The following is a 12,800-nucleotide window of genomic DNA, read 5'->3' as shown; positions in this document are numbered from 1 at the left end:
AATACTCCTAATTAGCATTCAAACATCCGATGTGACGGGTGTTAAACTTTAACACCGGTGAGCCAAACAGGCCCCCAGGCAAAGAAAGAAAGAGGGGGCTCTTTGCGTTGCGTGCGCGATTCGATGCGTGAAAGCGATCGCGATCGTGGTAAACCGCCATCATGAAAGGTAATATTGGGGGCTCGGCGCATCGAGATGCGCGCCCCGGAGATGCCCTCTCCATCATGCTGCTTGCCGGCGGTGCACCTCGCCACCTCCACACGGCGAGGCCGAGGCGAGGCGAGACGACCCGATCTGGCTGTGCGCGTCTTTGCCATCGTGCTCTGGCTCTCTGCACTGCAAGCTGCTGCTGCTGCTGCGGTGGCACTGTACATGTACCAGTACCTGTACACACTGCTCCTCTGCGTGACTGCGCCTACTGTACAGGCTACATGGGGCTGGTACCAGGCTACCGCTGCTAATCTACTGGCCTCTGTACTCTGTAGCCCGTGCCCTGCACGAACGGCCTGGCGGCCTGCGTGTGGTGGCATGGCACGGCTGCAAAAAGAGGAGGTGCACTCGTTGTTCGTTTGCTTTCTGTACTGTACCGGTATTCTACTCCGACCCCACTCTGGAGTAGAGGTGTGCGACGCCTTTGAATTGAACTTGAACCTTGAACCCCAGCTGGGAGCCTGGGAGAGGGGAAGGGAGCTGATATGATTCCCATGCAAATGGAGTGGCGGTACAAAACAAATCTTGCTTTGTGCCAACGGGCATGCTCTTTTCCCGGGCCCCCACCCCTCGCTGGGCCTGTGGTTTGGGAGCTCCGGCTCCAAGGCGTGCTGCGCTGTGTTATTATTTTCAGTCCCCAGCAAACAGCGTCCCATGCCAAGCCATGGATGTGACACGCTTGATCCTGCTCAAGCTATTCGATCGAGAGAGAGAGAACCATTGAGTGCCATACAATAATTTACTGCACAAATTCTTAATCACCATGTCAGATGTCTTGGGAATATAATACTCCCATCCAATGATCCGAAGTTCAGCCATTCAGAACCCGATTTGCTCAGCTTAACCCACCATGTTCACCCTCACGCGGCCGTTCAAGTGTCCATGGAACTGGATTCCAAGTTAGCGCTAGTACTAAAACCTGAAATCCCGAGGGCTGGCACAGAAACGTGCAGTGTTGCAGGCATGCAGCGGCAGCCACACGCGGGCAGGCTCCAGCGGTTTCATTTTACTCCCCTGCTGCTGCTGGTCCTGGTCCTGCCCTGCAATGATGCTCAGCTTGTTTCTCGCTATCTTCAGCTCTCTTAATGTTTCGAAAAAAAAAAATCTTCTGCTCTCTTCCCTGCACCCACGCCAAACCGGTGCAAGCCTTGCAAGCCCACATTCTGCCTTCGTGATCCGCGTTGCATGGAAACAGAAAAAAAAAAAGGCACGACGCAGCGGCGAGCCAGGAAGAACAACTGGAAAGTCTGGAGCCACTCCGCGGATTCGATTCGTTTCCTCCTCGGCTCCTCTCCTGCTCGCTTCGCTGCAGCCGACGCGACGGCGAGTTCACTTCACTGCGGTTCTCGCCCTGGAAGGGAGAGACGAGTTGGTCCGTCTGGGCCCGAAAGCCGGTCGGATCCGCCCACATGTTGTGGGCAATCATGGGCCGCTTCTTCCTTTCCCTCATTCCCATACATTTCTCATGTGCATTTCCACTTCTTTTGTGCGTGCGTCCTTGGATGCCACGGTTCAGACTGAGCTCCCCTGCTCCTCCTCGGCAGAGGGGGAAACGGCGAGCCGGAAAGGCGGCATCCGTCCGGCCGGCGATGCCACGGCGAGCTCGGCCGCCTGTCGATGCGATTCGATCCCGATGCGCGTCACGTCCGAGGTCAGATCAAAAGGGGCGCCGCCCACCCTTGCGCTGGCTGTTGTTCATGCATGCGCAGCGCAAGGCCCCCCCTGGTTTCGCTTTGTGCTTGCTCAAAAGAGGGCCGTGGCCTAAGCGTAGAGCCTCAAGTGACGCGATTAGGCCAATCATAACCTAACCCTACCGATGGATCCGCCTGTCCATCCATCCAATCCATGGCTCGTTGCCTCTGTCGTCTCAACTGACACCAAGCATCATGCATGCTCTCGTTTAAGCACCGCGAGCATGCTTAGCAAAAGCTTTAATTTTCCACGGAAGAGGCTCTCCAATCCAATCATCTCGTCGTGTGTGGGCGCGTTTGTTATTGCGCGTGATCGGCGATGTCAATGCTCCGTTCGATCGGGATGGGGAACGAACGTGATCGGCTCCGAATAAAATCTTCGGTGCCCTGATCAAAGATCTCAGAGGGCGGCGATTAAAGAACTCGTGCATGGATCATGGATGCGACTTCACTTGCTGCTCCTAATCCAGATCGCTGTAGATTATTAATCGCTCCCCATCTTTCTTATTCCTTCCTAGAACGCTGCGACAGTGTCCGTTTCAGACTCTCGGGCCTCTCGCCTGCCATGCCAAGGCCTCCCTCAAAGTCCCCTAATCCCTAAAGAACACATGGAGAACAGCCAGCAACGTCCACTTGGATCCGCGGCGGAGGCGCCCGCGCCGATCGCACATGCGACGGTGAGAGCGAGAGGGCACCGGTAGCACTACTGTTCCCGATCGAAAGGACGCAAAGGCTAGGCGCCATGATTGTTTATCATTCCCTGAGCTCGAGAAGGCGACAGCTTTGGCTTGCCCTCATGTGCAGTGCAGTGCGGCTCTCCCTCTCACACCTTCCTTTTCCACTAGTGTGACACAACTGATGGCTAAGCAAAGCTCGCTCGCTAGGAGCTGCTGAGCTGGGCTGTTTTTGCCATCAGATGCCTCTCTTTTGTCTCGGATTGGGCCTCGGTTTATGCCTGCCTAAGTAGGACAAATCTGGAGGAGAGCTGGAGAGGGACAGTGACACCCTACTGCATGGCATGCATGGTCTTTTGTTCTCTTGTTGCTGTGCGCTTGCTTAGGCCTTGAGGGAAATGGCCAAACTGGCCCCCGTGCTTTTCTGGGCCATGTCATGAGTCATGAGCAAGTGAGAAACGGGGAGGGGAAGGGGACGTGGAGGTGGGGTTAAAAGGGGAAAGCTGGAAAGTGAGAGCTCATTCTTGCATGCCTGTTGTCATCAACAGAAAGCTTTGTGTTTTGTGGGGAGGGCGTCATGCTTTATTATTGTTTTTTTACTGTAGGTAGAAGCTGAATTAAATCGAGCTAGGTAGTGGAAATGATTTCACCTGGAGTAACATTTGTTTAGGCATGGCTCAAGCCACTGGTGTTAGATTCCACCGGCGAGATTCCCTGAAGTTGCCCTAGTCTTGAACTGATCCAAATCCCATGAAAATCCATATGCACGGAAGCTGGTTGGATGACACCGGCTGGGTTTTATCTTTTTTTTTCATTGAGATGGATCATGGATGTGCTAAACAGCTAACCAGGCTCTGTAAAGATCGTTCATTTCTTGGAAGCGGGATGGTACTGCAATTCTACGTCACGAGAGGGGTGTGGGATGACGAAGTGGGGCAAGGACGGGCGGCTCTCCACTCTCCTCCATCCCTCGTCGCTGATGAACGAATTGATTAGCCTCAGATGTCTCACGTGGCCCGGACGGGCCACAGAAGCTGCCGGCCCGGCCACCCCCGCCTGTCAGAGCTGAGCATCCGGCACTTTTGTTCAGTTTCGCCTACGTTGCTGGCCCCTCCCTCCCTTTTTTTTTGCTGATGGTAAATTTTTTGCCTCCTTTTTCTTGCTGATTGTAACTCAGTTTCGCCTACGTTGCTGGCCGCCTTCTCTTTTTGCTGATGGTAAACTTTTTTTTTACGGTTTTGTGTAGCCCATGCTGAAAGAGTTTAGGATGATCACGTTGTGTCTAGACATGAGGATAGACTAGAGTTCAATTAGAGTTCCGTTCCTCGCCTGCACTCTCAGTCCACGATCCGTTTTCTCGTGAGTTTCTTGCCACACGTTGAGGTGCACCGGCATGTATACATTTACACTGAATGTGATCAATACAAACGCGTTGCATCCCAAACTCTTTCATGTACCATTCGCCTAAAGATCCTAACAATCTTCCGTTGTGTTTTCCTCTTCTTCTTCCCATGACGTCGAGTTCTACCTCCTCCGACGGCACCAACCCCTTCACAGCGGGGTCTGTGGCCATTTCGGCGTCGACGGCGCAACTCATCAACGTCAAGTCTCATGTTCTCGTGACTCTTGATTTTGGTGACTCCAACTTCATCACCCGGCGCACCTTCTTCAACATTGCTTTCCGCAAATTCAGCCTCGTCGACCACATTGACGACACCATCAACGCCCGCGTCATGATCGCCGCCGTGTGGACGTAGATCGACACCTGCATCGTCTCCTGGCTCTACTCCACGCTCTCCTTCGACCTCCTCTCCGCCGTGATCCAGCCAGATGACAACACCTACACTGCATGGACCGCCATCGGCTCCCAGTTCCTCGACCATGTCGTCCAGCGCACTGTCCAGGCCCTGCAGGCGTTCCACACCTTGCACAAGGCTGACATGTCCATCACCGATTACTGCGGGAAGATAAAGATCCTGGCGGACACATTGCGTGATGTCGGCTCGCCCCTCACAAATCAGGACCTCATCGTCAACTTGCTGAACGGGCTGAACGACAAGTTTGCCCACTGTGTCTCCACCATCTCGGCGTCGCGGTTGCCACGTTTCTGCAAGCGCGGTCCTTCCTTCTCCAGGAAGAGGTCTGGATCGCCAACCGGGTGCAGAAGGCAGCGTCCACGGCTATGCTTGCCACCTCGCGATCCACTGGCACCACCTCCAACACGCTCGCCGCCGGATCCATGATGTCTGCACCTGCTCAGCAAGTTGATGACAAGGTCCTGATTTGTGAGCTGACATCACGCAGCGTGTCCGCCAGGACCTTGATCTTCCCGCAGTACTCGGTGATGGACATGTTGGCCTGGTGCAAGGCGTGGAGCATCTGCCGGGCCTGGATAGTGCACTGGACAACGTTGTCGAGGAACTAGGAGCCGATGGCGGTCCACGCAGTGTAGGCGTTGTCGTGTGGCTGGATCATAGTGGAGAGGAGGTCGAAGGAGAGTGTGGAGTAGAGCTAGGAGACCATGCAGGTGTTGATCTACGTCCACTCAGCATCGTCGATCATGAGGCGGGTGTCGACGGTGCTATCGATGTGGTCGACGAGGCTGAATTTGCGGAAAGCAATGTTGAAGAAGGTGTGCTAGGTGGCGAAATTGGAGTCACCAAAATCAAGAGTCATGGGGACGTGAGACTTGATGTTGATGAGTTGCGTCGTCGATGTGGAGATGGCCACGGACCCCGCCACGAAGAGGTTGGTGCCATCGAAGGGAGCAGAACTCGACGCCATAGGGAAGAAGAAGAGGAAAAAGCAGCGGAAGGTTGTTAGGATCTTCAGGCGAAACGTTTGTATTGATCATATTCGGTGTACATATATACACACCGGTGCAGCTCAACGTGTGCCAATAAACCCCTAAGAAAACGGATCGTGGACCGAGAGTGCAGGTGAGGAACGAAACTCTAACTGCTCTAACTGAACTCTAGTCTATCCACATGTCTGTACACAACGTGATCAGCTACTTTGACACGTGCGTCTTGCATTTGCTCGATTTCCCTCGACGCTTGCTCATCCGGGCGACGGAGTTTGTACAGGTAAAACAAAGGAGCACCGGCACTTGCTCTAAACAGGAGGGTTGTTTGGCGTGCCAACATTTTTTAACACGTTTCTTTGGCTGCTAGCTGCTGCCGAGCGTGCCAACGCCACAATTATAATGTCTACGCTACCGTCCGGCAGCTACGAGTTCCTTTAGGCCCTATCCAACGCTGCAGCTAGAATAGTGCTATACCAGTAGCATACATGACACATCACTCTTGGGCCGTAGCTGCTGTACAGTAGCAGTAGGTGGTGAACAATGTTGCGTCCTGTTGGCGTCCATCCGCGGATGTGCCAATTGTTGGCACGGCCAAACGTGACGGCAAGCACAGACTTTATTGGTCGCTGTCTAGAGCGGATGAAGATCCCACGACTCCAAATAACTTTGTCACGGCTTGTAATAGAATGTCGAAGATCAATACCAGGTCCGTTAACGATGCCAAACTTTCCTTTTCTGAATTGGATGGCTTGGTAGATTGAAGTTTTCTTTCTTTAGAGAAACTTGGTAGATAAAGGTTGACAGTTGGCACACGGTGGACCGTGTCCCAAATATGACGGTTGTAACCGGGTTGTGCCGTTTGGCGCGCGACATTCCGACAACTACACGACAAGCTATTGTTATCGTCTCTCCGCTCGATCGCTAACCCTAATGCTCTCACAAACACGTCGTGATACCCTTCTCCCACGTTCTATTCTCTTGATCCGACCTTACTAACCACTATGGCTACTCGCCCAGCCCTGGACATTCTCCGTAGCCTGGCCCTCGCTAGACTTTGCCATCTCGACTCTTAGTTGGGGCACCAGCCAATTTCATCTAACCATGAGGCTCGATGCCCCTAGAACTCACCATGTTTGAAAGTATAACCATAATCCGTTTCTCCTCCTCTCTTCCTCCTCCTTTCTCTCCTTTCTTCCCACCATGTTGGGGGCAAATCGAGTTCTTCGGAGGTTTGAAATTCATGTTGTAACACACAAACTTTTTCAAAAGAGACCGTAAACACATAAACTTGCATGCTACTTTGTGACCTGTGACATGGTCACATACTCACATTGATGCTCCCACGCACGCAGAATCTGCTGCGATGATCACCTTTGGATCAAGCGAACTCTGAAAGGCATATCTTGGCGAGATCACACGGCGGTAATACGATCGACACACACACACAACTTGGAGGTACAGTGTGGATGAGGTTAGAGTGAGAAAGCGTGTGCATTTGATCTTCGATCCCCTCCGTTGGGAAAGGAGTAAAAAGCAAAGGAAACCAGCAGCTCCGAACCCCAAGAAGGCCACCGGAAGAAAAAGCGAAAGAAGAACAGTGTGGAAGGGAGGAGAGAGAGAGCGCGCTCAGAGAGGCCGGCGACGGGGCCCGTGATTCCGTTCAGGCGTTCAGCCCTTCACCTCTTTCCCTTCCGCCCTTTCCCCCCCTCCTCTCCCAATCCCTCTCTGCAGCTAGCCGCCTTCTCTGACGCTCATCCTCTCCCAATCCCTCCCAATCCACAAAACGACCACCATGAGCGTCGAAGGAAGGTGATGGCAACCCGCGGCTAGCCGCCTGTCCAGGGTAACCCAACTCAATGGCGCTGCAGATGGAGCCTCCAGTGCCACCGCCGCGCCGGTCGGTGAGCACCACCTGCGATCTCCACCCCGGGGAGTCCTTCACGGGCTTCTGCGCCGCCTGCCTCCGCGAGCGCCTGGCCGGGCTCGAGGCCTCCGCCGCCGTGGCCGCCGCGCCGGGCCGCAAGTCCACCTCCGCCATCCGCTCCCTCTTCTCCCGGCCGTTCAACGCCGCCGCCGCCGCCGGTGGTGGCCCCTCGGGCTCCGCCGCCTCCACGCTGCCGGACCTACGCCGCTGCAAATCCTTCTCCTGCGGGCGCGGGGGCGACGCCCTGGCCGCCGCCGTCGCCGGCGCCGGCGGGGCGTACGAGCCGCAACGGCGGTCCTGCGACGTGCGCGGGCGGAGCACGCTCTGGGCGCTCTTCCACCAGGACGACCGCGAGCGGGTCCGCGACGGCACGGCGTTCGGCGCCTTCCCGGCCTCATCCTCCGCTGCCGCGGCGGCGCTCGCCGCCGAGGTCCTTCCGCCCCCTCAGCCGCCGCCTCCTCCGCCGGCGTGCGTCCCGGAGGTGTTCCTGGAGGAGGAGATCGCTGTGGCCGAGGATTCCGACGAGATTGTTCCGGTGGTGGAGCCCGTCTTGGTGGTGGATACGTCTGGGGAGATGGAGACCGAGGCCTACGCCGCGGTGCGGGACGTCAGGGCCATGAAGGATCACATAGATCTCGAGTCCTCGCAGTCGCAGCAGCCCAAGAAGCCGCCGCCCAAGGACCTCAAGGAGATCGCCGGGAGCTTCTGGCTCGCCGCCTCGGTGTTCAGCAAGAAGTGGCAGAAGTGGAGGCGCAAGCAGAAGATCAAGAAGCAGGAGGCCGCCGGCAGCAAGGCTGCGGCGGCGGCAATGCCCCCACCGGAGAAGCCGTCCAAGCCCTCATTCCTCCGGCGGAGCCGCTTCCACCGTGGCGGAGCCGGCTCTGAGTTCGCTGGCGGCCGGCGCTCGTGCGACACAGACCCAAGATTCTCCGTTGACGCCGGCCGCATGTCCGTCGATGATGTGGGCTTCTCCTGGGACGAGCCCCGCGCGTCGTGGGACGGCTACCTGTTCGGCGCCGGCACCGGCATTGGCCTCGGCCGCGCGCCGCCGCCGGTCTCCCGCCTACCTCCCATCCTCTCCGCGCTGGAGGACTCCCCCGCCGGCATCGTCGAGCGCTCCGACGGCCAAATCCCCGTGGAAGACGACTCCCAGCCCGAGCCCGACGCCGACGCCAACATCCCCGGCGGTTCGGCGCAGACGCGAGACTACTACATGGACACGTCAAGCCGGCGGCGCCGGAGCCTTGACCGGTCCAGCTCCGTGCGCAGGTCCTTCGAGGTCACCGACCCAAAGCCAGTTCCTGTGCCCGTGCCCGTACCAGTGCCAGTGGCCGCGCCGGCCGCCACTGCCAACGGCAAGGAGTCCCCTCTCATGGGCAGCTCGGAGTTCTACCACTTCCAGCACGCGGAAGACCTGCTCGACCACCACCGCTTCAGCACCAGCTCCCTCGTCGAGGACTTCTCCGCCAGCCTGGACGGCGCGTTCCACGGCCCCGCGAAGAAGCCGCGGCGGTGGAGCAAAGCGTGGAGCCTCTGGGGCCTGATCCACCGCCGGGCCGCCGGGCGCCGCTCCGCCGCCTCGGACGCGGCGGACCGCGCGTTCTCGGAGCCCTGGCCGGAACTGCGCGTCCGCGGGTACAACGGCCGGATGCAGCGGTGCAACAGCAACGCGAGCGCGCGGAGCTCGTTCAGCAGCAACAGCGGCGGGCTGGGCAGCTCGAGGCACAGCTACGTGGACCCCCAGGGCAATGTCAAGCGGCGGCGCGAGGAGTGCGCGGCGCTGGAGCGGAACCGCAGCGCGCGGCACTCGCCGGGGCACGCGGACAACGGCATGCTGCGGTTCTACCTAACGCCGATGCGGAGCGCCAGCGGCCGCCGGACGGCCGTCCTCCCGGCGGCGGCCGGCAGCTGAGGTCGCTGTCGTTCGCGCGGACCATGCTGGGGCTGTACTGAGTACGATGACGGCGAGGTGCAGATGAAGCTGTTACAGTTTCAGTAGTTGATGGATTAGATGTTCAGGGGTTTGGGCAGTGGTGGCATAACCATAAATCGTTTACATCCATGTGTAGCGCAGTGATGATTTTGTTCATTCGGGGGCTGGATAACATGAAGTTTAATCTCATGATCTCGTCGTACTACTCGGTGCTGCTTTTCTGTGAATCCGTTCTCCCATCGGTACTGTCCTGTGTTGCTGCAGTTTGCTCTTTTGCTGTAATGCTCGATGGAGGGAAACAATCAAACAATCGAGTAGTCAAGAAGGGAAAATTTGTTCCAGAGCACTCCCTGAAATGGCGACATGCTGGAGCAGGCGGCCATGGTCGACCTCCCGCCTTCTTCTCCACAAGGAACACTAGTGCCTTCTTTTCAAAAAAAAAAAAAAAGGAACACTAGTAGACTACGGAAGAGGTCCAGAGCCAATCGCCGGTTCTGCAGCATGGCGAGCAGCCGGTCAGGCCTCGTGCAGTCGTGCGCAATACTATCGTGAGCTTCACGTTAGGGGCGAGATAAAATGGTTTGATCCTTGAGTGGTATTATTCTGAGCCGAAATCTTCTGATGTCATTTTTCAAAATCGGTCATCTTCCGATAGCATTTGTTCCCTTCCATTGTACATTGCGTGTCTTGCTACCTAGGATCGTGCCAAAGTGCTTTGACGAAGTCAGAGAGAGACGGCAGAGTCAGTGGCGATGCATAGTCACGCCGTGCCGGGCGGCACGACGCCGCACTCTCGGCAGCTCAGCTGCAACGTCCCGGCGCCCGGCGGCCACACTCGAGGCCCGCGGTGGTCCGGTGCTTTCTGGGACCGTAGCGGCCGCCGCCGCCTCGGAAACCGTTAAAGGCAGCTCCCATATTCCGTCAGTCCCTAGGCGCGTGCCGGCCCCTGTTCTACAAAAACCCGGCGTGCCGCGTGCCCGTGCCCGTGCCAAGCTACCCAATTCTTCTTCCCCGTGGCTCCCTCCCGTTCCCACCGTTGCCTGTGGAAGGATCTTGTCATAAATCGTAGTTCCCCCTCGATTGTAACTCTAGATTACAAGTCATGCAAGGGGGTGTTTGTTTTTAGTCCCTCCTAAAATTTCTGTTACATCAAATGTTTAGATACTAATTAGGAGTATTAAATATAGACTAATTACAAAACCAATTGTACAGATGGAGACTAATTTGCGAGACGAATCTATTAAGCCTAATTAGTTCATGATTTGACAATGTGATGCTACAGTAAACATGTGCTAATGATGGATTAATTAGGCTTAATAGATTCGTCTCGTGAGTTAGCCTCCATCTGTGTAATTAGTTTTATAATTAGCTCATATTTAGTCCTCCTAATTAGCCTCCGAATATTCGATGTGACATAAATTTTAGGAGATCCTAAAGATCCAAACACCCCCTAACTCACATGTGATAGAGTAGGATTGAGGTAGGGATAGCTGTTGTTTAAACCGAGTTCCTTCCTACTAAAGTTTTCAGACCTATATATAAACATGGAACCGTGGTGCGCCGGGTAAGATAGCCACGTTTACTCATTACCATATTTTCTTACGTGGTAATTAGAACCCTCTTCTAAATCTCGTCTACAGCTGCCATGGCTTCGACATCCTCCAACGCCATCACCGCACCTCTTGGACCTCAAGTCACCGAGAAGTTGACTCGGGATAATTATGTGCTCCCTCTTACCAGAGGAGCCCAATTGATGGGGATCATAGATGGATCCTCCGAGGCGCCGTCTCCAACCATTGAAGTCGTCAAGGAAGATAAATCCAAGCAGGTTCTTCCAAATTCGGCGTATGCTACATGGCTTGCGCAAGATCAGCAAGTCTTGGCCTATCTGTTCAATTGGTATGTTGACAGTGGCTCAACCAACCATATTACTGCTGAGCTTGACAAGATGACGGTCCGTGAAAAGTATGGAGGCCGCGAACAAGTTCATGCAGCCAACGGGATAGGTATGAGTATTAAAAATATTGGTCATTCTATTTTGCACTCTCCAATTCGTGATCTACATCTTAAAAATATTCTCCATGTTCCTTCTTCTCATAAAAGCCTTGCATCTGTTCATCAGCTCACTCGTGATAACAATGCTTATATTGAATTTCATCCCAACTTTTTCCTTATTAAGGAGCAAGCAACGAAGAAAATTCTTCATCAAGGAAGATGTGAAGGAGGCTTATATCCTTTGGTGTCAAGATTCGAGGAAAATTGGAATAAGAGTGTGTTTGCATAAATAAACCATCTGCTGAGAGATGGCATAGTCGCTTAGGGCATCCTGTCTTTCCTATATTGTCTCATGTTCTTAGAAATAATAGCTTGCCTTATATTAATGATAATAGTCTTGAGTTTGTTTGTGATTCTTGCCAAAGAGCCAAGAATCATCAACTCCTATATTCAAAGTCTAATAATATCTCATCTGCACCGCTTGATCTTGTCCACTCTGATGTTTAGGGGCCAGCTCTTGTCTCGGTTAGGAGACATACCTACTATGTTAGTTTCATTGATGACTATAGTAGGTATACTTGGATATACCTTCCCCAACGAAAATCTGATGAGTTTCATGTCTTTCAACTTCTAAAATTTTGTGGAGAGAAAATTTGATAAGAAAATTTTAGCTACGCAAACTGATTGGGGTGGTGAGTATGAAAAATTGAAGTCTTTGTTTTAGAAAATTGAATTGCCCATTGTGTCTCTTGACCCCATGCTCATCAACAAAATGAGTCGGTTGAGAGAAAACATAGACACATTGTAAAGGTTGGATTGGCCTTGCTAGCAAAAGCCTCAATGTCATTGAAGTTTTGGGACGAGGTGTTTCTCACCCCAACATATCTCATCAATCTCCTGCAAAGTAAAGTCTTAAATTTTAAAACTTCAGCTAAGCTTCTTCTACGTGAGATTCCTGACTATGCATTGCTCAAAGTTTTTGGGTGTGCCTATTGGCCAAACCTTAGGCCATTTAATCCAAGAAAATTAGCTTTCCGGTCTAAAAGGTGTGCCTTCCTTGGATATAGTTCCCGTCACAAATGTTACAAATGCCTTGATATTTCTTCTGGTCGTGTCTTCATCTTAAGGTATGTAGTGTTTGACAAGGATGTCTTTCCTTTTGAAGCTCTGCATGAAAATGCAAGAGGTCGTCTTCGACAAGAAATTCTCCTTTTACCCGATCATCTTTGCAATATCAGCCAAGGGGAGGCAAATAGCAATGATTCAATTTATACTAATGCTCATGACCATGATAATGCTTTTGGAACTGTGGCTGACATGCAGGATGATTTTGAAGAAAATTCCGTTCAAAACACTGGACTAAATCAGCTGAATCGGGTGTTCTTGCCATTTTCGGAAGGAGACAGTGGCACGGAATCTGATGAAGATCTGCTGACAGGATCTGGCGGCAATCCCGGAGGAGATTCGCTTGGAGCGCCGCCCGGGCACAGCGCGGCATCGACCGGCTCAGCCTCCACTCGCTTGCTTCCACGTGATGTATCGCATCCCGGCGTGACGACAGCTCCTC

At 54.0% G+C, this 12,800-nt stretch overlaps 1 protein-coding gene across 1 annotated transcript; it reads left to right on the top strand.

Annotated features, from left to right (window-relative positions):
- The first annotated feature begins 6,890 nt into the window (after window positions 1–6,890).
- LOC101772394 (UPF0503 protein At3g09070, chloroplastic) lies at window positions 6,891–9,465 on the top strand. Its single transcript, XM_012844354.3, has one exon. The coding sequence runs from the start codon at window positions 7,238–7,240 to the stop codon at window positions 9,215–9,217; it is 1,980 nt and encodes a 659-aa protein (XP_012699808.1). The 5' UTR covers window positions 6,891–7,237; the 3' UTR covers window positions 9,218–9,465.
- Window positions 9,466–12,800: the final 3,335 nt, after the last annotated feature.

This window comes from Setaria italica, chromosome III (genome assembly GCF_000263155.2).
Source record: "Setaria italica strain Yugu1 chromosome III, Setaria_italica_v2.0, whole genome shotgun sequence".
Classification (NCBI taxonomy): domain Eukaryota; kingdom Viridiplantae; phylum Streptophyta; class Magnoliopsida; order Poales; family Poaceae; genus Setaria; species Setaria italica.
The sequence above is the reverse complement of the archived record's forward strand: the minus strand, read 5'-3'. Positions and strand labels throughout refer to the sequence as shown.